The sequence below is a fragment of the Capra hircus genome, chromosome 7, assembly GCF_001704415.2.
Source record: "Capra hircus breed San Clemente chromosome 7, ASM170441v1, whole genome shotgun sequence".
NCBI lineage: Eukaryota > Metazoa > Chordata > Mammalia > Artiodactyla > Bovidae > Capra > Capra hircus.
Genome location: NC_030814.1, coordinates 108125636 through 108149929, shown reverse-complemented (window position 1 = coordinate 108149929; position 24294 = coordinate 108125636). Strand labels below are relative to the sequence as shown.

Here is a 24294-nt window from a genome sequence, read left to right as displayed (position 1 = left end):
GGCACTCTGTGGTCTGGGAAAACAGGCAGAACAAGTTTTCAGAGAGTTAGATACTTTCAGGAGCTGATTTTATGAACCCAATTCTTATTGATACTCACATCTAGAAAAACACTAAAATCCTTCATGGTAACTAGCAGAAACCTGCGCGCGCGCGCGCGCGCACACACACACACACACACACACACACACACAAAAGTGACTGATTGCATGTACTCCCTCTTCAAAAAAAAAAAAAAGCAAAAAGCAAAAAAAGACCACAAATATACTGATCTTCCCCCCTGCTTCTTTGGAGCAGTTTCTCAGAGCTCTCTGAGGTGCTCTCTCTGGGTTATAGTCTGCATTTTGGCCCAAATAAAACTTAACTCACAACTCTCATACTGTATAATTTTAATACATTATTATTTTTGAGATAATTCATATACCATAAAATTTACCCTATAAAAAGTAAATTCAGAGGTTTTAGAATATTCAGAGTAGTGCAATCATCACCACTACTGAATCTCAGGACATTTATATCAGCCCCCTTAGATGTCACTCTACATTGGAGAAATGTTTATTCAAATCCTTTAACCATTTTTAGATTGAGGTGTCTTTTCACTGTTGAGCTGTAAGTGTTCTTTATATATTCTGGGGACGAGACCCATCAAATACATGCTTTGCAAATATTTTCTCCTTTTCTATGGGTTGTCTTACTTTTTCCCTTGAAGCACAAAAGGTTTTAAGTTCAGGTTATCTATTTTTGTCTTTGTTTGCTTGTGCTTTCTGAATGTTGAGCTTTAAGCCAACTTGTTCACTCTCCACTTTCATCAAGAGGCTTTTTAGTTCCTCTTCACTTTCAGCCATAACGGTGGTGTCATCTGCATATCTGAGGTTATTGATATTTCTCCCAGCAATCTTGATTCCAGCTTGTGTTTCTTCCAGTCCAGCGTTTCTCATGATGTACTCTGCATAGAAGTTAAATAAGCAGGGTGACAATATACAGCCTTGACGTACTCCTTTTCCTATTTGGAACCAGTTTGTTGTTCCATATCCAGTTCTAACTGTTGCTTCCTCACCTGCATACAGATTTCTCAAGAAGCAGGTCAGGTGGTCTGGTATTCCCATCTCTTTCAGAATTTTCCACAGTTTATTGTGATCCACACCGTCAAAGGCTTTGTCATAGTCAATAAAGCAGAAATAGATGTTTTTCTGGAACTCTCTTGCTTTTTCCATGATCCAGCGGATGTTGGCAATTTGATCTCTGGTTCCTCTGCCTTTTTGAAAACCAGCTTGAAACAGATGGGGAAACAGTGGAAACAGTGTCAGACTTTATTTTGGGGGGCTCCAAAATCACTGCAGATGGTGACTGCAGCCATGAAATTAAAAGACGCTTACTCCTTGGAAGAAAAGTATGACCAACCTAGATAGCATATTCAAAAGCAGAGACATTACTTTGCCATCTAAGGTCCATCTAGTCAAGGCTATGGTTTTTCCTGTGGTCATGTATGGATGTGAGAGTTGACTGTGAAGAAGGATGAGCACCAAAGAATTGATGTGTTTGAACTGTGGTGTTGGAGAAGACTCTTGAGAGTCCCTTGGACTGCAAGGAGATCCAACCAGTCCATTCTGAAGATCAGCCCTGGGATTTCTTTGGAGGGAATGATGCTAAAGCTGAAGCTCCAGTATTTTGGACACCTCATGCGAAGAGTTGACTCATTGGAAAATACTCTGATGCTGGGAGGGATTGGGGGCAGGAGAAGAAGGGGACGACCCAGGATGAGATGGCTGGATGGCATCACGGACTCGATGGACATGAGTCTGAGTGAACTCCGGGAGATGGTGATGGACAGGGAGGCCTGGCGTGCTGTGATTCATGGGGTCGCAAAGAGTAGGACACGACTGAGCGACTGAACTGACTGACTGACTTGTGCTTTAAAAGTTGTCTTATCTAAGTTAATTATTACCTGAGTCCAATGTCATGAATATTTATACCTGTGTTTTCCTAAGTTTTTGTAGTTTCAGCCTTTATATTTAATGTTATATATTTGTCTTGAGTTAATTGTAAATATATGGTGTATGTTATAAATCTAACTTCATTCTTTTACTTGTAGATATTCAGTTATCTAGCATCATTTTTTGGAGACAATATTCTTTTCCCTATTGAGGTATCTTGGTATCTCTGTTTGAAATCAATTAACCATAAATGTAAGAGTTTATTTCTAGACTCTCAATTCAATTCCACTCATCTATATATGTTCCTTATGCCAATATCACAGTGTGTTGATTACTGTAGCTTTGTAATAGGTTTTGACATCAAGAAATCTTAGTCTTCCAAATCTGTTCTTTTTCAAGATTGGCTGTTGGGGTCTCTTAGGTTTTGGTAGGAATTTTTAAGATCAGTTTGTCAATTTCTGCAACAAACAAAAGCCAGTAAGATTTTGTTAGGGATGGAAATGACTCTGTAGATCAATTTGGGGAGTACTGTCATCCTAACAGCATTAAGATTTTCAAAACACGTCATTCAAAACCCTAAAGGTTATAAGGTGAGAGGACACTGGCAAGCAGTAGGGAAGTTACCTCTAAAATCCCACAGTAAACTAAGGATGAATATGAAAAACGAAGCACTACAGCCAATGTGTGAAAAGGCTTTCCACTCAGTCACATCTCTTTTCAACGTTCCGTTTTCAGTGTGCAAGTTGTGCATTTGTTACATTTGTTCCTAAGTATTTTACTGCTTTCAGTTCAGTTCAGTCGCTCAGTCGTGTCCGCCTCTTTGCGACCCCAATTGTTTGCAAACCTATTAACGGTAGCATACTAGGTTTCCGTTTTTCACTGTGTCCAAGAGTTTGCTCAAACTCATGTCCATTGAGTCAGTGAGGTCGTCCAACTATCTCAGCCTCTATTGCCCCCTTCTCTTCCTACCCTCAGTCTTTATCAGCATCATGGTCTTTTCCAGTGATTTAGCTCTTTGCATCAGGTGGCCAAAGTACTGGAGCTTCAGCTTCAGCATCAGTCCTTTTAATGAACATTCAGGATCGATTTCCTTTAATATTGACTAGTTTGATCTCCATGTTGTCCAAGAGACTCTCAAGAGTCTTCTCCAACACCACAGTTCAAAAGCATCACTCCTTTGAAACTCACCCTTCTGTATGGTCCAACTCTCACATCCATACATGACTACTGGAAAAACCACAGCCTTGACTAGACGGACCTTTGTTGGCAAAGTAATGTCTCTGCTTTTTAATATGCTGCCTAAGTTTGTCATAGTTTGTCTTCCAAGGAGCAAGCATCTTTTAATTTCATGGCTGCAGTCACCATCTGCAGTGATTTTTGGAGCCCAAGAAAATAAAGTCTGTCACTGTTTCCCCATCTATTTGCCATGAAGTGATGGGACCAGATGCCATGATCTTTGTTTTTTGAATGAGTTTTAAGCCAGCTTTTTCATGATCCTTTTCACCTTCATCAAGAAGTTCCTTAGTTCCTCTTCGCTGTCATTAGAGTGGTGTCATCTGCAACTGATATTTCTCCTGGCAATCTTGATTCCAGCTTATGATTCATTCAGCTCAGCACTTCACGTGATGTACTCTGCATATAAGTTAACAAGCAGGGTGACAATATGTGGCCTCAACGTACTCCTTTCCAAATTTTGAATCAGTCCATCATTCCATGTCTGGTTCTGTTGTTTCTTGACATGCATACACATTTCTCAGGAGGCAGATAGCCACGATGGCCTGGTATTCCCATCTCTTTTAAGAATTTCCCACAGTTTGTTGTGATCCACACTGAAGGGTTAATGCAGCCACAATAGGGCAGCGGAGATGTGCCTGCAAACGGGACTCTCTGCCCGGGCTGAACGTGCTTGCAAATGAGGCGTTCTGCCAAGGAATCTGGACACAGCCTTGAGTTTAATGGTCCCTTGCAAACGAGGGAACATTCCCTTCCTGTGATAAGGAGGAAGAGAGGGCTCTGGACAGACTCTGCAATAAGCAGGAATTTCACTCCCTTTTGCTGTACGATAACATTTATGCACATGCGCTATACTGAGAAGGCTTAGTCATAGTCTGGAATTCTGCCCAGGGGGGGCTATATAAAAGCAAACCGCAAGCTTGCTTGCGCAGTTTTTTCCTCCGCCGGAGTTGTGTCTTTGTCCATCTCGTGTGTGTGTCTTTGTGTCATTTCACTCGCAATCTCCAACACCACACAAAGGCTTTATCATAGTTAATGAAGCAGATTTGGGGGAGCAGGTATTCCCTTGCTTTTTCTATGATCCAACAGATGTTGGCAATTTGATCTCTGGTTCCTCTGCCTTTTCTAAATCCAACTTGTACATCTGGCTGTTCTTTGTTCACATACTGCTGGAGCCTATCTTGAAGGATTTTGAGCATTATCTTGCTAGCATGTGTAATAAGTGCAGCTGGTATTGCCTGTGGGATTGGAATGAAAAGTGACCCTTTCCAGTCCTACGGCCACTACTCTTTTCCAAAATTTGCTGGCATATTGAATACAGCACTTTCGCAGCATCATCTTTTAGGATTTGAAATAGCTTAGCTGGAATTCCATCACCTCCATTAGCTTTGTTATAGTAATCATTTTTGCATACATTACAGTCTATCACATTAATTGGGGATCATAAGCCAACTTTGCATTCCTGGGGTAAATCGTATTTTGTCATAGTGTATGATCTTTTAACATTTTGCTGGGTTGTTTTGCTAGATTAAGAATTTTGTTATCTATATTCCTATGTGATGTTAGTGTGTGGTTTTCTTTCCTTGTGATAGTTTTGTCTGGTTTTGGTATTAAGGTAATATTGGCCTCACATGAAGTGTTCCTTCTTCAAATTTTTGGAAGAGTTTGTGAAGAATTACTTTTCTTAAAATTCACCAGTGAAGCCATCTGTGTGAAATTTTCTTTTCATAGCTTTTTTTCCATTATTAACTCTATCTCTTTTGAAGTTTATTCAACTTTTTCTATTTCTTCTTGAATCAGTTTTGATAGTGTGTCTTTCTAGGAATTTGTCTTTTATTTATTTACAATAGTATTCCATAATAATCTTTGTTCTGTAAATTTGGTAGTAATGCTCCCCTTTATTGATTTCACTAATTTGAGTGCTCTTTGATCAATTTTGCTGATCTTTCCAACGAACCGAATTTTGTTTTGTTCCTTTCTCATTTGTCTTCTTTTTCTGTATTTCATTATTTCCTACTCTAACCATTAGTTTCTTTCTTATGCTTGCTTGGGGTTTACTTTGCTCTTTGTTTTCCAGTGTCTTAAACTGAAAGGTTAGGGTTCTTATTTTTTCTTTAATCTAGATTTTTATGTCTATAAATTTCCCTTTATGCAGCTTTGACTGCATCCCATCAGGTTTGGTATGTTATCCTTTTTCATTTATTTCAAAGCGTTGCTAATTTCTTTCTTCATTTGACCCTTTGGTTTTCAGGAGTGTACTGTTTAATTTCCATGTATTTCCAAAGTTCCATACATTTCCAAAGCATCTAACTTCATTATGATTGGAGAATATACTTTTCATTTTAGTTCTTTTACAATTTTGAAGCTTGTTTTTGATGTAGCCTGTGGAATATTGAAGTCCCACATGCACTCGAGCACAATGTGCTTTCTAGTGTGGCGTGTTCTGCAAGTATCTGCTAGCTATAGTTGCCTTGCAGTGTTGTCAGAGTCTCCTGTTTGTTGGTCTCCCTGGTTCTATCCATTGACAGCGTGTTAGTTACTCAGTTGTATCTGCCTCTTTGTGATCCATGGAATGCTCTAGGCAAGAATACTTGAGTGGGTGGGTAGCCATTCCCTTCTCCAGGGGATCTTCCCAATCAAGGGATCAAACCAAGGTCTCCTACATTGCAGGCAGATTCTTTACCATCTGAGCCACCAGGGAGTGGGGTATTAAAAGTGTCTGGGCCTCCCTGGTAGCTCAGGGGTAAAGAATCTGCCTGTGATCCCCTGGAGAAGAAAATGGCAATCCATTCCAGTATTCTTGCCTTGAAAACCCCATGGACAGAGGAACTTGGTGGGGCATAGTCCATTGGGTCACAAAGAATCTGACAAAACTTAGTGATTAATTAGCAACAATAATTAAAGTGTCCAGCTATCACTGTTCAATTGTCCATTATTCCCTTCCATTTTGTCAGTTTGTTTCCTGTAGTTTGAGGTTGCTTATTGGTGCTGCTCATTGTTATAAAATGCCTCCTTTTATTTCTAATAGCATATTTTGTTTTTAAGCCTATTATACCTTAGTATAGCCACTCCAACTTTCTGATAGTCTGTTTGCCTGATACCTTTTCCCATCCTTTTACTTTCACTATTTGTATCTTTAAATCTAATGTCTCCTATACACAGCAAATAGTTGGATCATGTTTATCCAGTCTGACCTTCTGTTTTGATAGAAGCAATCCATTCACATTTAACACTATTGGACTTAGGTCCACCATTTTACTTTTTTTTAGCATCTCATGCTTTTTTTGGTTGCTGTTCATTTATTCCTTTTTGTGTTGAGTATTTTCCAGTGTAACCATTTAATTTTTATAAATTTTGCTCTCCATTTCATAATCGAGTTTACAGTTGAAAAAGTACTCATATATCCAAATTGCTCAAAATATACTTGTTTTCCCACAACTGAATCAACTACTTGAAAGTCATTAAGACCTTCTTTTGGGGTCCACAGCAACAAATATTTTGTAAAAGAACCTATTTAACTTTTTAGCAAAAGGTTATCAATTTTTCTCCAAATTAGTAACTTTTCTATTTAAGTATCAATCCTTGTCAACTCTAGATTAAATCAAATTTTAAAAGGTATTTGCATAATTTGTAAAGAAACTCTAAACTTATTTAATATCAACAGTGTTCTTCAACTTTTTCTGGTTGCTTTTGTTGCAAATTTACAAAATGCCTGATTACGATGAAAATTTTTAAATAATGTCAGAAAATATGTACAATCACCATTTCTTGATCTGTATCATCATGCTTCAACACAGATTTTTGTACCTGGCTATGAATGTGACAGGTTTTTCCTTTCCTTGGAGTTTCAGTATTGGCTCACTAATATACTCTGTGATATAGGCAAGAAAATGTGTATTATACTGACATGTTTTGCTTTTGATTACTGGATATTTGGCAATAAAATCCAAAACTGGGATTAACAAAATAATAAATCATTGTTAGAAATTAACAATTCAACCAGTGAGCATTAAGGTAGACAAGATCATTAAATTGTCTTTTATCACAAACTGGTTATAGCAGTTGGGTTTGAACCTATATACTGATCAAGTTTTGACAATTGTGACGCTCTTCAAAGTGTCTATTTCAGAAAAGTTATTTGCAATAAGCATCACTAGATGAAACAAAACAGTAAGAGAAATCCAGGCTTATTTAAAAAGTCATAAGAAATCCAGATTTTTGACCTGACATAGCAGAAACACTTTCTGTAGTGGTAGGAACCTCCTTCTTCATATCTAGCAAAACTCTTCAGCAGGTATCAAAGACGCAAAAATATGCCACAAGTGATTTTTTTTTAGGCTGAGAATTCACCTTTTTCGGGTATGTTTGGAACTCCTTTAAGACAAAGCATACAAACCGTTAACTGAGCAGTGTCTTTTACATCATAGCTCATCTAAAGCTAAAAAAAAATACTGGGTTGGCCTAGTTCATTCAGGTTTTTCTGTAACTTATTACTTAAAGAAAAACCCAAACATTTGGGGCAACCCAATACCTTCAGTTTTTAATTAACTAATCTTTACTACTATCAGAAAGGTCTTATAGTCTATAGGTAATCTGCTTAACTGAATATATTTCATCTTTGTAAAACACTGTCTTTTCTGCAATTTCCAACAAGATTTCCATAATATAAACCATAAATCCATTAAAAAAATTTTTTCTTTGCCTGAGTACAAGATCTTTTTTAGCTAGCCAAGTATGTAAGTTCTTATCCTCTTACTCTGTTGGACTTTTAATTCTGATTTCAGGTGATTAATTTCATCCATACTTTTTTGACTGTTAAAACAATAAACCCAATATGCACCTGAACAAAATATATCTTAATATTGTTCATTTTATTACATTTTTTTGCATAAAAAGTTTTTCTTTTGCTCTGGTACACAAATTACAATTATTAATATTTCACTGTAAAATTTATATCTCCCAGTCTTTTCCAGTTGTGGTAATAGCTGTTCTACATTAGTAGAACTGATTTTAAATTTAGCAATTTGTTCATATTTATTTTTGAACTAGAAAAAATAATTTAATGATATCAAAGGGAATATAAGCATCTCAATTACTAACTGTGATCCACACAGGCACAGGGGCTTGTGCTGCTTGCATAAAGCATTCAGATGAACACTTATTACTTTGGTTAGTAAATCATAATTAGAATGGAACCAGTTTTTTGACATCAACTGGTGATGTTTATGTGTAGTATGAACAAGCACAGTGCGAGATAAAGGGAAACATTGTTTCACTTAACAGAAAGCATTTTACAGCTCCATTCACACTAGCCATATTTCAAGTGCTCAAACACCATGTGGTTAGACGGTATCATATTGAACAGTCTAATTCATTGCATGAGGGAAAACAAGTGGGTTTAGAATGGCTGTATTCCTCCCATTTAAGGGTTCCTCTACTGAAGTATCTTTTAAAGAATAATCTTACCTAGTAACCTAGATTTAAAAAACTTTTTATACATATGGCATTTTCAAGGACATAAAAAGCCTAGAAGAAACAGGCTAAAACAATCAAATTAGCATCAAATGTTATCTTCTGTTATTTTCCAGAATTACTTAACTGTCTAGTAGAGGCACACTGGATCTCTTCTGCAGACTAAAATCTGAATGAATTATAATGGGAAATGAAGTAGAATGAAACTTGAGAAAAAAATGTTTGACTAAATGTTGTCAGGCCAGTAAAGGGCCTGAAAATCAAGGGCCTCGGTGGTAAAGACCTAAGAGATGTTGAGTCAGGGTTTTTCTAATGGAATAAAGAATGAATGAGCAAAATTCATTTACCTGTCTTTTCTCCCACAAGGAAGGCAGGAATCAAATTTCTCACTGATGCCATTTCCTAAATATGTCAAATTTCCCTTCTACTCTTACTGCCCTGCAATCTCTTCTCAGCTTATCATCTGACAAATGGACCACAAGAAAATCAGCTAACAGTAATCACTTTAATCCACCCTGCACGGTACTGCTACAAGGACCTTTCTAGAACACAAACTGGCTAATGCTACTCCCACTGAAAACCCTTTGTGGCTCTTTACCACCACCTACAGGATGAAATTCAAACTTTAGTACATGCTTTAAAGTTCAAAGATGCCCACTGTGTTCCAGATAATACACTAGGGCACTTTCCACTGAAAGATCCTCACCATGTTAATATAATACATGTTAATTAATACAGCTCCTACTATATTAATACACCATGTTAATTAATACAGCTATTAGTCATACAGTAAACAAGCTCTTAGTCCTTTAAAACCAGCTTTATAGTCACCTCTGGAAGACTTTATAGACCCATGTAGACAGAGACTTGTTCCCTTCATACCTGGTATATCTTTAGCACATATCACACTAGATTATAATGACCCATGAACAACTAAAGTTAGAGGACATGTCTGATAAATCTCTATTTCCAATCTAAACATGGGGTTGAAAAGAAGAAATTCTAAGTGAGTATTGATCAGTATGTATGTATGTGTTAGTCACTCAGTCGTGTCTGACTCTTTGTGACCCCATGGACTATAGCCTGCAAGGCTCTTCTGTCCATGCAATTCTCCAGGCAAGAATACTGGAGTGGGTTGCCATTCCCTTCTCCAGGGGATCTTCCTGACCCAGGGATCAGACCCAGGTCTCTTGAGCTGCAGGCAGATTCTTCACCGTTTAGCTACCAGGAAAGCCCACTGATCAGTATAGTACTAGTAACGCTTATCAGTATAGTAGGAAAAGTAGATTAATGAAAACTGATTCATCAAAAGGGACCAAGTACACACAGTTCTCCCACTCATCAGGTCTGTTCAAAGTCACCACTAGGAAGCATCATGTTAATGGAGAGGGGAGAAAGTTATTTCCCATATAAAGCTCAGAATGTGAGCACACACCCCTCACATCTTCATCACTATGAATATTAAAAGGAAAGCAAGTCCTACGATTTTGCAGATTTCTTCTGCCTGAATGTGATCACACCAGCATCCCTTTTCAATGTCTTTCAAGAACCATACTTTCAAGAATTACACAAAGCTTGGGAAAAAAAAGTTACTAGCAGGATTGCCATGAAGGGGAGATACCAAAATCACCAGGGCTACAGGATGAGAGTCAAAAGTCTTTAGTTAATTAATTAAGCAGGCTCTGAGATCCCACAGCTTAAACTCACTTTACTGGTAAGCCTGTAAAGTATCTGGCAGTAAGAGCTCTTGGGATCACTTAAGTCATGTTGGTATAGTGAACAGGCCAAAATAATTCAATAGTTTTTGAACAGATTCAAGTTATTTGAAGTGAACAGTTCAAAGAAAATGAGAAAATGGACATCTCCATACTCATCTGATTTAAAATGTTAATGCTGCTAAAGTAACTGTAGAAACTGGTCTTCAGTCACCTTGTAATCCCAGAGATCTTTCTTCCTATCTAGCAAAATTCTTCTGTTAGACAGGTAAAATTATATATTAAGGATTATGTAGAAAATGCCTGCTTTAAAAACTGGACATCTCAGCGAACATTTTATCTAAATTGTGCTGTAGTTTTAAAGGATTTTTTTCCCAGCATCTACATAAAAATGTACATTTATTTATTAAAGAAGTAGTTTCTAAAAAGTAAATAGACGTAATGCTCTGAAGAGTTGAGAAATCAGACATTTTAAAAGTTTATATATACAACAAAATATACATGTAACAATTAAAACATTTAATTAATTAGTATAACCCCACCAATACAATGTTTGCTACTGTATTTAAAAGCATTTATTCAAAATATGTCAAGCTCATTCCAAAGGATGAAAGACACACGAGCCCATTTCTTATGCTATGAGGTATATGGTAACAACAACAAAAAACCCAAATGCAAAAGGACCATCAGTTGCCTAAATATAAAACTGATCTTTGGCAAAGATGTGTTACACAGGATAACACAGCAATAAGGAGATCCTTAATTTCACATCATCTCCCCACATCACGGGCCCTGTTCACTCTTCCCTTTCAAAGAGTTACAACTCTGTTCCAGAGAACTCAGAATTTTAAATAGGTGGTCTGCTGATTAACATGTATCTCCTCAAACCTCAGTACTACAGCTATACAAATTACACTTTAAAAATATTTGAAACAGATAATTGAATTTATTGGTTGGCTATGAGTAGGAAAATACATCAGTAAAGAAAAGAGACCCTGTATATAAATATAATACTAGCTAGTTACAATGAAGGTTCCACTGAAAAGAACAGTAAAAGCCCTTGTTACCATCAGTCCATAGGTCATATTCAGTTTCCCATTACCCTTATTAAAGAGCTGCCTAGGCAAATGGGACATTCCTTGAGTTTAGTGCAGATAACGTGCTGGGTTTTGTTACATGAATGGTAAACAAAAGTTAGTCCAGTGCATTACATAATATAATGTACTGTGAATAAAAACTAGATACTCTATTTTAGACACTATTTCAATAGAACGGTTACTAAAATTTATGTAACCGAAAAGAGCAAAATGAACATCTTAAAACACTGTTTACAAGTGGGGGATAAACACTTGCCATAAAGGTTCTCTGAATTCTCTGCAGCTGGTTATTCTTATTGTTTCATTAAAAGAACAAATCTGCTATAAATTGTTGTTCTGCCCAGGATGGTTCTTGTACTTATATAGCATAACCCCCAAACCTTAAAAGTTACTATGGAAATTCTGTAAGTTTAAGTAGTAAAAAGTGGAATACAAAAACTTAAACTTATTATTGAAAACTTGACATCTTAGAAGAGCTTTGAAATTTTAATTTCAACCTTTAGAAGTGCATTCCACCCAATTTAATCATGTCCTTAGGTTTCAAAGTGCTAACTCAAGTTTTCCTGGTTGTCACTACATCAAGTAAAATAGAAAAGATTTCTTGGAGTTGTTCCCTGCTTATCTTCTAGGACTGTTAAGTTGCAATCAACAATTTATTTCTACAACTTAAAATTATGCCATAAGTTAATTTTGATGAACATTATTTAAGTTTGTAAAGCATAAATAATCAGCCACTAATAACAGTAAACTGTACTTTAAGAGATTTTACAAGGAATTGAGCACCTGTGAATTTCTGATCATTAAAAAGAAAATATACCCCAAATTTTCTGCAAAATATTCATAAGATGGGTTTATCCTGTAAGAACACTGAAATTACATTATGGCAACACCACATTAAATATGTTTGTTACAGCATTTTTGAAGAAAACCTATACTGTGAAAACTTACTAGTTTTTCTTTTTTTTATTTACTGCATTTTAGGGAGTACGGGTTACTGGAAATTATCCAGAACACAGAAAATATTTAAAACACAAACCTTGCTTAACCGAAGTTTCAGTCTATTTTGGTATGATCATTTATTCACTATAGACTGAAAACAATTTTTCTCTTTTGAAGCTTATGGTTGTAAATCTATACTCCTGGTTCAATTTACCACTATCTAATAAGGTGGAGAAGCTGTTCAAGCTGACCCACAGAATGCAGTATGCCTAGAAGAGGCAAGAACAAATATTTTCAAGACATAACCAGCCATTGTATCTTAGTATGCTGGCTCCAAATTAAAATATTTTGTAGACAATAACAAATACAGATGAAAATATTTTGTGTAAAGCTCAAACCTTTAGCATCTAACAAGTGCACTCTAGTTCCAGCATCTATGAAAAGAATACATCCTCCATTAAAAACAGAGTAAGTGCTTCTCCCCTTCTTCCATAAAGCTCAAGCAGTTTCCTTCATCTCATCAGTCCAACCAGCTCCAGCTTGCCTTTGCTGGAAACTGTCATGATGCACACTACCAACACAGTGTTTAGGAAAAATGAGTAAACATCTTTTATTCACACTTTACAAAAACCAAAAACCCAAAAAGAAACCCTAAAAAAAGCTATGCATTGGTTCTATATCAATAATACCAGCTTTCCAATGTACTGATTATAAACCAGATGTGTTTGGTGTCAGCACAACGTAAAACAAAAGGCAAAAAATAAAAAACTATCACAACAAAATCTTAAAAAAAAAAGAAAGAAAGAAAAAGCAAACCTCAAAGGAAAAACCAGGTCCCAGACAAAGATTCAAGATCAAAACCTTTTGTAGAATTTTTTTTTAAAGGAAAAAAAAAAGAATCTTTTACTTAAACAGTGTGTAATTTTATTTTCTCTTAGAATAAGCACATTTAAGTGCTGAACATTTTTCATAAAATTTTAAGTCATTATCCAAAATGACTCATTCTCTGTATAAAAACTGTTATTAACAATCAACAATTTCTCTTCTTAATGCTCACTGGATACATGGTGTCCTTTTGCTTCCCTGCCTGCAGCTGAAACAAAAGCAGTTAGACCAAGTTCCCTCTGAATTCATTTGTTTTTTGAGAGAATGAATGAATGAGAACAGAACATATAGGAGTTCACTTTGCAAAGTTAAAGCTGGCTTTAATCTCTATTCTACTAATGGCACTACAGGCAAAATACAAGGTATAATATCTTTTATCTTGGTTGACATATTAAAATGACTTGGTCACTTTAAAAATGATCTGAAGTATTGTCTTAGGGACCTGTTTTGAAAATACATCTCATTTATTTTATACTGCTTCATAAACGGAAAATCACTTTTTTTCTTTTTTAAAAAAAGGGAATGATTTTTTAAAAACATGGAAACTAAGGAATACATGGAAAACAAAAAGAATTCACATGATAGTAGTACTCTGGGTGATGAACAGCACTGTGCAATGACGCCAAAAAGCAGTGCTTGGGTCTGGCAAACAAAGACCCAGGGATCCCCACCCTATGAACACGTTCCAAAATGTGATATTCAATGCTTCACAATGGAAAAAACCCACAGCTCATACAAAAGGATTTTCATAAAACTCTCACAAATGTTAAACAGTATTTAAAAAATACAAAAGAGGATGCACAGATTTTCTCTGCATGCACAGGCAGTGCTTGGTGGGAACAAATTCAGGCAGGCACAGTGGAGATAGGACAAGAAGTGTCTTGAAAAGGAGTTAAGAAGCTGTACCTAAGCAGCCATAATTTTTTAACTTAAAAAAGTTAAGGATTTTAAAATATCAGAATGTACATATATCAACCATTACACATTCAGTCCATAAATGCCTTCAGATCATTCACTACTCAGATTATCTGTCCTGGTAAATAGTTTTTTGCAAAAATCCAGGAATTCATAGGTAAGTTGTCTCTAGTCCAAGCAAATGTCCTAAACTTTAAACAGAGTTAAATTTAATGTTTTCCATTTAAAAACAAAGTAGTACAAAAGGGCTAACAAAACCCTAACAGTGCAAATCATCAGCAGAGAAAGTCTGTTGCAACTTCTTTTACAAGCTTTATAACACATGAAACAGGTAAAAAAAACCTTAGCCTTAGATTACAATACAATCATTTCCAAATCTGATTTTTTTAGTACAAAATTTCATAAATCAGGTCTTCTGTGGATCATATACAATCATAAAGGCTAAATTCAAATTCTATATTTTACAAACAAGTCTGAAAAAGGAGGGAGTAAAGTATGGAAGAATGATCTCTGGATGTTATTACTGGCCTCAAAAAAGTAGTGCTACAGATTTCTGTGCAAAGAGAATATGCTGTTCAGTTTCCTATTTCAAGGCATGAAAATATTATATTGGATAGAAGAAACAGGAAAATTATTTGCAACAAATTAAAGATAGGTGCAAACACACCAATCCCTGTCTAACAGTATATAAAGCATACTGGGCTCAGAATTTGTTTGCTAGCACCTGGCTTTCATACTATATCCTTATCAAATGATCAGATTGAAAACTCAAATCACCATTAAGAAAAAACAAACAAACAAATCTTAGTGGCCATACCTCACTCCCCTATATTCAGAATTTTTACAAGTTTATGAGTAAAACTGAGGTCATCCTCTGAAGGTACTTGACTACCTCCTGCCAGGAAGGTGAATGCCATTAACCTGGGGCAGGAAAGGCAGTAAGAGCTCCAGTTGTGCAAAAAGTGAGAAGTGGTCAGAGGGGATGAGTGGGTGTGGGCAGCCGCTGATATTGTTCTCAACTAGCCAATGGTGGTCCAGAGGTCCCAGGATGCCTAAAGTGTTCAGCTGAGGTTTAGAATAGAAGATGTAGTCAATTATACCCTGAAAAACAGAAGGCAAAAAGAAAAAGACACATAAAATGACACTGAAATACTGAGAACTTTCAAGACATATCCTCAGTCGTGTTTGGTAAACAGAGAAATTTACTAGGCTGTAGAAAAGGGCAGTTATTACATAGATCAAATAACGACCCCCAATTGAGAATGAAGAAACCTTAGGGATGGTAATCCTTCTTCCTCCTATGTAGATCGTTTCAAAATCTTTAACAAGACCTAAAGAATCCTTCATGATATGGCCTCTGCTTCTTTTTCGTAACTTAATTTGTGACACTTTTCCTTGCTCACTACTCCACTGCCGTACTAGCCCTTTTTGGGGAAGCAGGGTGTGAACTGAGGTACATTTCCTGTAGGTGATAAGCTCCGTCCTCCTCCAGGGCCTCCACACATGTCCGGAACACTTTCTTCTACTTGTCACCTGACTAAATCCTTCTTAACCTTCAAGTGCCAAGTTTAATTACTTTCCCAAGGCCTTCTGGAATCCTACCCTCATCCACTTAAAGCTACCACCTGATTTTTTCCCTTGCTAATATACACCCTTAAGTGCAACTATATACTCATTTGTGTGGCTGAGATCTATGTTCCCACCAGACTATGATGTCACAAAGGCCAAGCACATCTCTGCCTTTCACACCTTCAACAGCACTCAGGCACAGCATCTGGCACAGAGCTAGGATACTCTTAGTTTGCTCCTCTCTGTCCAGTAACTGTAACAGTCTGTCCTTTACATGCTCTTGGCCAAAAGTATTTAAGCACGTTCTAAATTCTTCCTAATTTTCCACCAGTAACAGTAGTCAGAAGGCAAACACCTCTAATCTCTCCCATCTTGTGGTTATCATCCTCCCCTCTTCTGCCATCAACCTCCTTGAAACGAAAATCTGTAGCTGGTTTTTTCTCTCACTGCTCAGTTACTCTTCAACTCACTGTATTCTAGTTTCTCTGAACACCTCTACAGACAACTCTGAGCAAATCTTTCTGAAGCTTAACACTCACTCCTCTTTCCCTAGAAAGGCTTTCCTTCCTTGGCATTTAAGTTCTTATACTGTCATGGTTTTCCACCTCTTTGATTACTATCATCATTTACACATTAGTTTTGCCCAGTCTACTCTAGTCTCTCTTTAACTATACATACTCATCTCTGCCCAGTGTTAAATCATTATCTACGGTTCTATAGATCCTCAAAAGTCAAATAAAAAAATTTTTTAGTTTTCAAAAGTTTCTCAAAGGAGTCTAAATAACCCTCCCCTCTACAATTAAGCAACAGTTAACACAAGTATTTACACTATTCTAATAGACAATCTAACCTGAATGATAATTTTTTCAGCAGGTTAGAAATGGAAAACTAGGATTTAAGAGAGCAAAAATGCAAAAGATGGCAAAAAAGGACAGTTGAACACAAGTCCTAAACAACCACAGATAATAAAAATGAGGAGAATTACTAGGAAAAAAACTCCATATTGTAATAATCCATTAATTGTATAAGAAGGCATATAAACAATATGTGTATTAGAAAATTTACAACAGCTAATAGTAAACTACATTTTGGTTCTCAAATAGTACAGTTTCAGTTAAACTGAAAGAGAAGAAACAGAACATCAAACTAACATCAAATAAAATACAATGGTCCTGCATATCCAGCTATTAGTAATGAGCCCATTTTTAAAAAAAAAGCCCTGAAGAGATGACAGGATTTAATATCATTATTTAATATCATTTAATATCATTATTTCATCTGATCTCTAACCCTAGAAATGATTCTAATAATATCTATAAAGTAGGGGTGGAATTCTAATCACATAGAATTCTACATAAGAATACTGCTGTCAGCTAATTTGAGATGGCTTAATTCCATTCTGAGTGTTAACATTTCAAGCCATCACAAAATTATAAAATGCTCTTGAAAAAAAAATGGAGTTTTCAATGTTTCTTCACCTCAAAACCCACCTTAAAATCAAACGTGTAGTTGGTGTAAGGCATCAGGCCACTCTCATAGGCACTCTTCAACTTGAAGCCATGAGTGATCCTTCCATTGGGTGTCCCATTTTTCCCATTACAGCTGAAGTTCGTAAGACTTTCATTGTATCTCAGTTCCTTAAAGTCTTTATGATTTGTTTCTACTTCACCAGTGCTCAAATATTCTACAACACCTATAAAGAATATAAATGTACTTTCTGCATTGTTAAGTATAATATACAATGTGCAATACATAACTAAACAGGTAATTCAAGAGTAAAGTTTTAAATCACACATATTCTCACTTTTTAAAATGTTTCACTATTTTCCACCTTTGCCAAAACTTGTATAAACACATTTTTCCCATGGTTTTAATCACAGTGAATATTTTACACTTTACTGTACCACATGAACTTATGTCATCTCAATTATTTTTTTTAATAATTGTGTAATACAACAGGGCTGATATATAGTATTTGTTAAACCAGTTCCCTATTTCTTAAAATTCATGTTATTCCTTTTTTTTTTTTTTTAATTAACACCACAGTCAACATCTTAGTATGTAGGCTTCTGCTCAGGGTTAGCATGAAATACCAAGATTAGGATTCATTGTGCGTATGAATACATGAATTATGAAAGAATGACAGAGCCATCTCACCATCTCTGGACACTATTTTTCCAGTGTGCTAAGCATAAGGTGGGGCTTCCCTTGTGGCTCTGATGGTAAAAAAATCCATCTGCAATGTGGGAGACCTGAGTTCAATCCCTGGGTTCCGAAGATACCCTGGAGGAGAGTGTGGCAACCCACTCCAGTATTCTTGCCTGGAGAATCCCATGGACAGAGGAGCCTGGACAGATACAGTCCATGGGATCACAGAGTCAGACATGACAGAAGTGACTTAGCACACACACAGGCATAGGTGGGCTCTGCAAATATTTAACTTTCATTTAATCCCTTACTAAAACTAGACATTTTTCCATGTGTTTTGTTATTACAATGCAACACAGAAATGAGTCTTAAGATCTGTATCATGCGACAAGAGTCTCTCTTTGTCCCTCACATATTTTGTAGCTAAGGAGGATGAAAAGCAAATAAAGAACTTTCCAGTAATCCCCAGATGGCTTTGATGAGACAGACTAAAGAATTATGGATCTTAGGCACCTTTATTTCCCCCAAAACAGATTTTAACATAAATTTTGTTTCATTATCTTTTCTTTCATCTATTGTGATAGCAGCAATATGCTACTGAATTTAACTACTTCAAGTGTGTATGTGTGTGAATGCACGCATTCATGTATGCAAGTAAGTTCAAGGAAAAGTTCTGTTGAGTATCCAAGAAAGTACGGCTGTTACTCACTGTACTATCTATGGGAAAGTTTAAGAAGAAGGCTTTCTGTATTCTTCCACTCTGTGACTAAATATCAACATTCTTGATCCTTTTTTGTTAAAACCACTGTCTGACCTGTGTAAACAGAAAAATCTCAAATTCCAACTGAGGTGCACAATGTTTCTAATCAAGTCTACCAAAATTTGAGATTGTGTTATATATGGTCTAATTTAAACTGGATTATATTACCACATGCTGGAATCCCAGAGTCTGTCTTAATAACCTTTTCAGAGTCTGCAATACATATAACATGTGGACAATAATATATGCCCATGTGTTTTCTGAAGATGATTAACATCTGGATAATATCCAGAGGATAATACCATTATCATTTACTATTTCATTTTATAATGAAGTGGTAATAATACCATTTCATTTTCAAAATGGTCTCCCTACTCCACACACACAAAAAATTTTTAACCTGATTGATAGTGGCCACTATAAACTGAATTTTCATTTTGACTAGATTTGGAATTATCAGAAACAACACATTACAAAAACATTTTAAGTCAGCAAGTGTTCTATGTAAGATAGCATTGTTTTGTTTACCAGAGTCCGGCAAAGAATTAAGATCTGCACATAACACTAGTGGAATAGTTCCAAATTCTCCTAACACATTGGACTGGAGACTTCTCGAGGCTTTATCAATAATATTCTTCACTTCTGAGAGGAACATCATCGTTTGAACCAACTTCACATCAGAGTATTCAGGGTCCCAGTGCATATGAGCATTAGCCACGAGAATAAGCTGCTTTTCTGTTCCAAGATGTGGCTTTCCAGCTATATCAGATAAAAAGAAAAGAAACAAAGCCCATATATTCTCACAGGGTCTGAAAGCAAGTAATATCTCAGAGTCCTGGGGATAAAAAAAAAAAAACGCTAAAATCTGGTTGAAAATCTCCCATCTGAAAACTGATCTACCCTCTGCAACAAACCTGAGAAACAGACATCTGGCCTCTGGGATGAGGACTTCCAGCACAGGGTATTGACTCTTTGAACAAAGAGAGCCCATTCTATTTGGGACAGCTTGGTTTTTAAATAGTTCCAGCTCCTTAAAACTTCTGATTTTCTAGATGTCCTAAACTGAGCACCACAAAATTAAACGGACATCCTTTTTCTTAAAAAAACATTTTAAAAAGTCACTAAGTTCCATCTTCCATCTTTTCTATCCCTCAGATTATATATCCCCATTTCCAGCTGCTCCTCAAGTGACAAAAGTCTCAGTTCTTAGCATGATGATCACTCTCTAAATATACATTTAATCTGAAATAGGTGGTCCATTTCTCCAAGACTTAAGACCTTTAAAATAATGACTAAAAGCAGGGCAGGAAGAGAAGTCAACACAGAAATATCCTTGTTGCCAAGAACTTGTATTACGTGTACAGAATTCTTCTCTCTGAGCAGTTATTTTAACTAATATTTACTTCAGTATTTTATGTGACAAATTCTCGAGCAGAAAAAACCTTGTTTTATGCCTTTTAAGATTTGAAATACTTTTCTAGGCAATGCTTCCTCTTCTTGAGCTTTGCAGTAGAGAAAAATGGATGAGATTTTTGAAAAGATTTAAATTCTGAATTTCTTCAGGCATTAGACAAGAGTATTAATATGAAACATTTTGTGTCGTCTATTCCATTTTGGAGGCCAGATTTTATAGGAAGTGAAAGGGTCACTCACATGATACTTCAATCAGTTCCTTTCGAAGCTCTAGCAGTACAGCCACTCCTATGTTATCTTTCGTCATGACTCTGTTCAGCATGGCTTCAGACCCTTCTGAATTTGCCATTGCTAGTTGATTAAATTCAACAGTGTGTTTCTGAACCAAAGTAAATCTAAAACAAAACACACACAAATATAAAATTGGGGATACCAAGACATCCATTTTGTGGTAAATGCAATTTCCCCCCAACTTCCTTAACAGATATGATGACATGTAAATTACATTACAGAAAATCCTCCACACTTAGCACTAAGCTTCCCATGTCCATTTCAGTTGCTCTCAGTCTGCCACAGATACAAATAACATCTTGAGAAACTTTTACAACTTAAGATAATACAGTCATCTTAAGACAATACAGTCATCTTCTATTTAGGTTTCATGTTGGAATATTCCATCTTACAATTTTAAAATAATTTTCTTCCAAAGTATGGGCTTAAGAATCTCTCTACCATCCCAGAGGGAATGCAATTACAAAGTGTTTCAATTAACAACTGGAGTTAAACCCTAGAAGACACCTGAAAAAACAGCAGAACTTTCAACATGTCTTCCAAAAACATTTTTTCTGATGAATCAAAACAAAACCCTTTAAATCATAGTACTGTTTTCTTGAGAAATAATATGGTGCCTCATTCTCTTAGCTGCCAACTAATTTCCATTCCCTTGACCCTCATCCTGCAAATTCAGAGAATATTTTCTTTTCAAGAGTAAGATGACTGAGGAATTCCCTGGTGGTCCAGCAGTTAGGACTCTGACTTCCACTGCAGGGAAACAGGGAACTAAGATCCCCACATGGCATGGACCCCCCAAGAAAAAGAAGAAAGAAAGAAGATGACTTACTTTTCTGTTTTAAAAAATATTGCACAGCCATCAACATGTTTTCTTTCTTGCTCTGACATTGTCCTAGCTCTAGATTTAGGACTAAAGAATCCATTATAGCCACGTTCTTTCAGTTCTACCAGAAAAAAACTGTAATACTGTTCTGTTTCAACTTCCTGAAAAATTGTAAACAGCAGTTATTTCATAAGACAAAAACCAGTCCTATGCACTATCTTTATATGTACAGTTTGAGACCTTAAAATAAATTCAAAGGACTAATCTGAATAATGAAGAATTACATCTTTTCAATGTAATTTATCTGAAATCAATCACAACACCTACTTGTCATTTTACAGGTACCTGTTAATAAAGTACCTCTTTGCTGTTTAGGAGTAAAGAATGGAAAGCCATATACCCCATGCATATGTATTTCCTTATATTTTATATTTCCTTATATATATATTTCCTTATATTAAAACTGGTATAAACAAAAATCAGAGCAGGAGAAGGAACTCCACAGATCAAGTTTCAGACCACAAGGAGAAAGTCACTTGCCAAAGGTCATGTAAGTTATTATGAGGGTTGGACTGAGAACCCAGTTACTGTCTACCAGATTCAATGTTCTTTCCACTTGGCCCTAATTATTCAATTACCACTGGTAGTAAAGCAAAATTATACCTTGACAGTGCCACCCGATTAAAAATAGTGTGGAAGGACATAAAGGAGGAGCAGGTAAACATTTAGCTGTAATAGCAATCACCTAAACACCCAGCTTAACCCATTTGCTTAATTTGGCAGCACAGTGCTAAAAGCACAGGATGCGGCGAATGTTCCCAGAATTCAGTCAATACAGGAAAAGTCTGTATTTTAAGAACTGCGAAAGCCAGGACTTCAAATGTGTTAATGTAATGCATACTCAAGCTACTCCTTGCTTGATCAAGGGGCATTTCTGCAATTTAAACAAGTATTCTTCTGATGACTTACCTGAAGACTTATGATATCAGCATTGCAACTCAAGATTTCTTGAATAATGGCCTTTTTCCTGTAGTCCCAATTTAGTGCCCATGATGGACAGTAGCCATATAACTGCCGGGTCGCATATTTATCACAAAGAACATTATAGCACATGACAGAAAACAAGGCTGTAGGAAAGATAGCTTTACTTATTCACACACGTGGCAGAAAAAAAAAATTAATTTTGTTTCACTTAAAACTAAGTTTGACTTTATTCATTCCATAATATACTCACAGAAAAGCTGCCATATGCCAGACATGGCATAAGTCAGATAATAAAGGAAGAACAGATATATGAACAAATATAAATAATAATTGTGTTTCCCACTGAGTAAGTACAGACAGAAGGTTCAAAAGGAAACAGACTAAGATCTTGAGTCCTTCAGCTTCTAAGACCAAGGCTCCTCATTTCTATGCTCCCTCCACCACTTCAGCAATTATTCATGTAGAATGTAATCTGACATTTATCTAAGAAAACATACTTTTTTTCTTAACAGCCATCTCTGTTCTTCTACTACAAAGCAACTATTAATTCACATGAAAGAAAAACACCACTGCACACCCGACAGAAGTGCCCAAACTATCTTCATACAATTTTAAAAGATTAGAGGTCATTAGCTTGATTTCTCTCTCAAGTAGGTGTTTTCGCTATCTTATAATTTTGTATTATCATACAGCTGGAACACTGTAGAATTTGGGAAATTACAATATAGAAAGATTTGGGTGTATTTATTATAACTGAATTTGATCAATACTTTAGAACAGAGTTTCTCAAAAGCAGCACCACTGACATCACGAGTAGGTAATTCTTTGTTGTTGAGGGCTGTGCTATGCACAGCAGCATCTCTGATCTCTAGCCACAAGATGCCAAGAGCACATCTACCACTTGTTGACAATGAAAAAATATCTCCAGACGCTGCTGAATGTCTTCTGGGGGATAAAACCGCCCCTGGCTGAGAAGTACTGCCTTATACAAACTTTCCTCAACAATGATTATACAGAGGCCAGTTACACCTGGTGGCTCAAACAGTAAAGATTCCGCCTGCAATGCAGGAGACTTGGGTTCAATCCTTGGACTGGGAAGATCCCCTGGAGGAGGGAACCCACTCCAGCATTCTGGCCTGGAGAATCCTCATGGACAGAGGAGCCTGGCGGGCAACAGTCCGTGAGATCACAAAGAGTCAGACACGACTGAGCAACTTCCACTTCACTCACACAAGCCTTTATTATTATCTTCAAACCAAATCAACCTTAAGTGTTCTACTGTAATACTGCCCATAAACTAAAGCATACCAACAATACTATTAGGTTTATAAAGACAAAGTAAAAATAAGATTAAAACAAAAATCAGGTTACCAACCAGTTGGCCGTGTTCTGTCTGGTTCTTGTAACATAATCCAAGATCTTGGAGGTGGCTGTTCTGTTGAAACTAGTTGAACATAAAACACAAAATTAAACAATATTCTTAGATGTCTTTCTAAAAATATGGTTTAATCAAATGACCACTTACTTCTTTTTGCAGTACCTGCCAAATTATCAAGCAAATAGTTCAGTAGCCTTCTTGTTCCATCTGGCTCCAGATAGAGGTTCAATATGTCCTGGGTAAGTGGATTTCCTGGAAATATTTTTAAAATAGGTAAAATGAAACAAAGACAAATGTTAAAATATTTCAAAACTTAAAAAATACCAAAACTATCACATCATTTGTGTATTAACTATGTAATTGTATATATTAACCACATATATAAATATATATACTAACTCAATATATCAAACTAGAAAAAAATATTTTTTTCAGTTTTTGATGTGAAGAGTAAAAATAATTCATACCACATTACATAGAAGTATCCAAAAATGATTACTAATGGCCTGACGTCAATCTAGAAGATATCTAATAGTGCTCTGCATTTGACCCTGCCGCTTCAACACTTTCATAATGATCAAAAGCAAGTAAAACGGGATTGGAGAACAGTGGCAAGAAGGACTAGGAGAAGGGAAGGTGAGAGCCAATATAATCAACCTGAGAATCGTAATTTAAGAATGCTACAGAGTTAATAAGGAAATATCCTACTGAAAAATGCCGTCTAGCACTTAGATTTTTTA

At 36.2% G+C, this 24294-nt stretch overlaps 1 protein-coding gene across 2 annotated transcripts in view; it reads right to left on the bottom strand.

Annotated features, from left to right (window-relative positions):
• The window catches only part of CNOT6 (CCR4-NOT transcription complex subunit 6), an 89477-nt gene continuing 76039 nt past the window's right edge, over positions 10857-24294 (bottom strand). Inside the window, exons 5-12 of one of the 2 annotated variants that reach the window (XM_018051626.1) lie at positions 23717-23806; positions 23552-23620; positions 22162-22319; positions 21199-21353; positions 20319-20473; positions 19194-19424; positions 17248-17450; positions 10857-15289 (exon numbers count right to left, since the gene is read on the bottom strand). In XM_018051626.1, coding sequence (XP_017907115.1) covers positions 15077-15289; positions 17248-17450; positions 19194-19424; positions 20319-20473; positions 21199-21353; positions 22162-22319; positions 23552-23620; positions 23717-23806 — 1274 coding nt within the window. In that variant the 3' untranslated portion in view covers positions 10857-15076. Of the gene's footprint in view, positions 15290-17247; positions 17451-19193; positions 19425-20318; positions 20474-21198; positions 21354-22161; positions 22320-23551; positions 23621-23701; positions 23807-24294 lie in introns of both variants that reach the window. The other variant, XM_018051625.1, reaches the window with a different exon arrangement.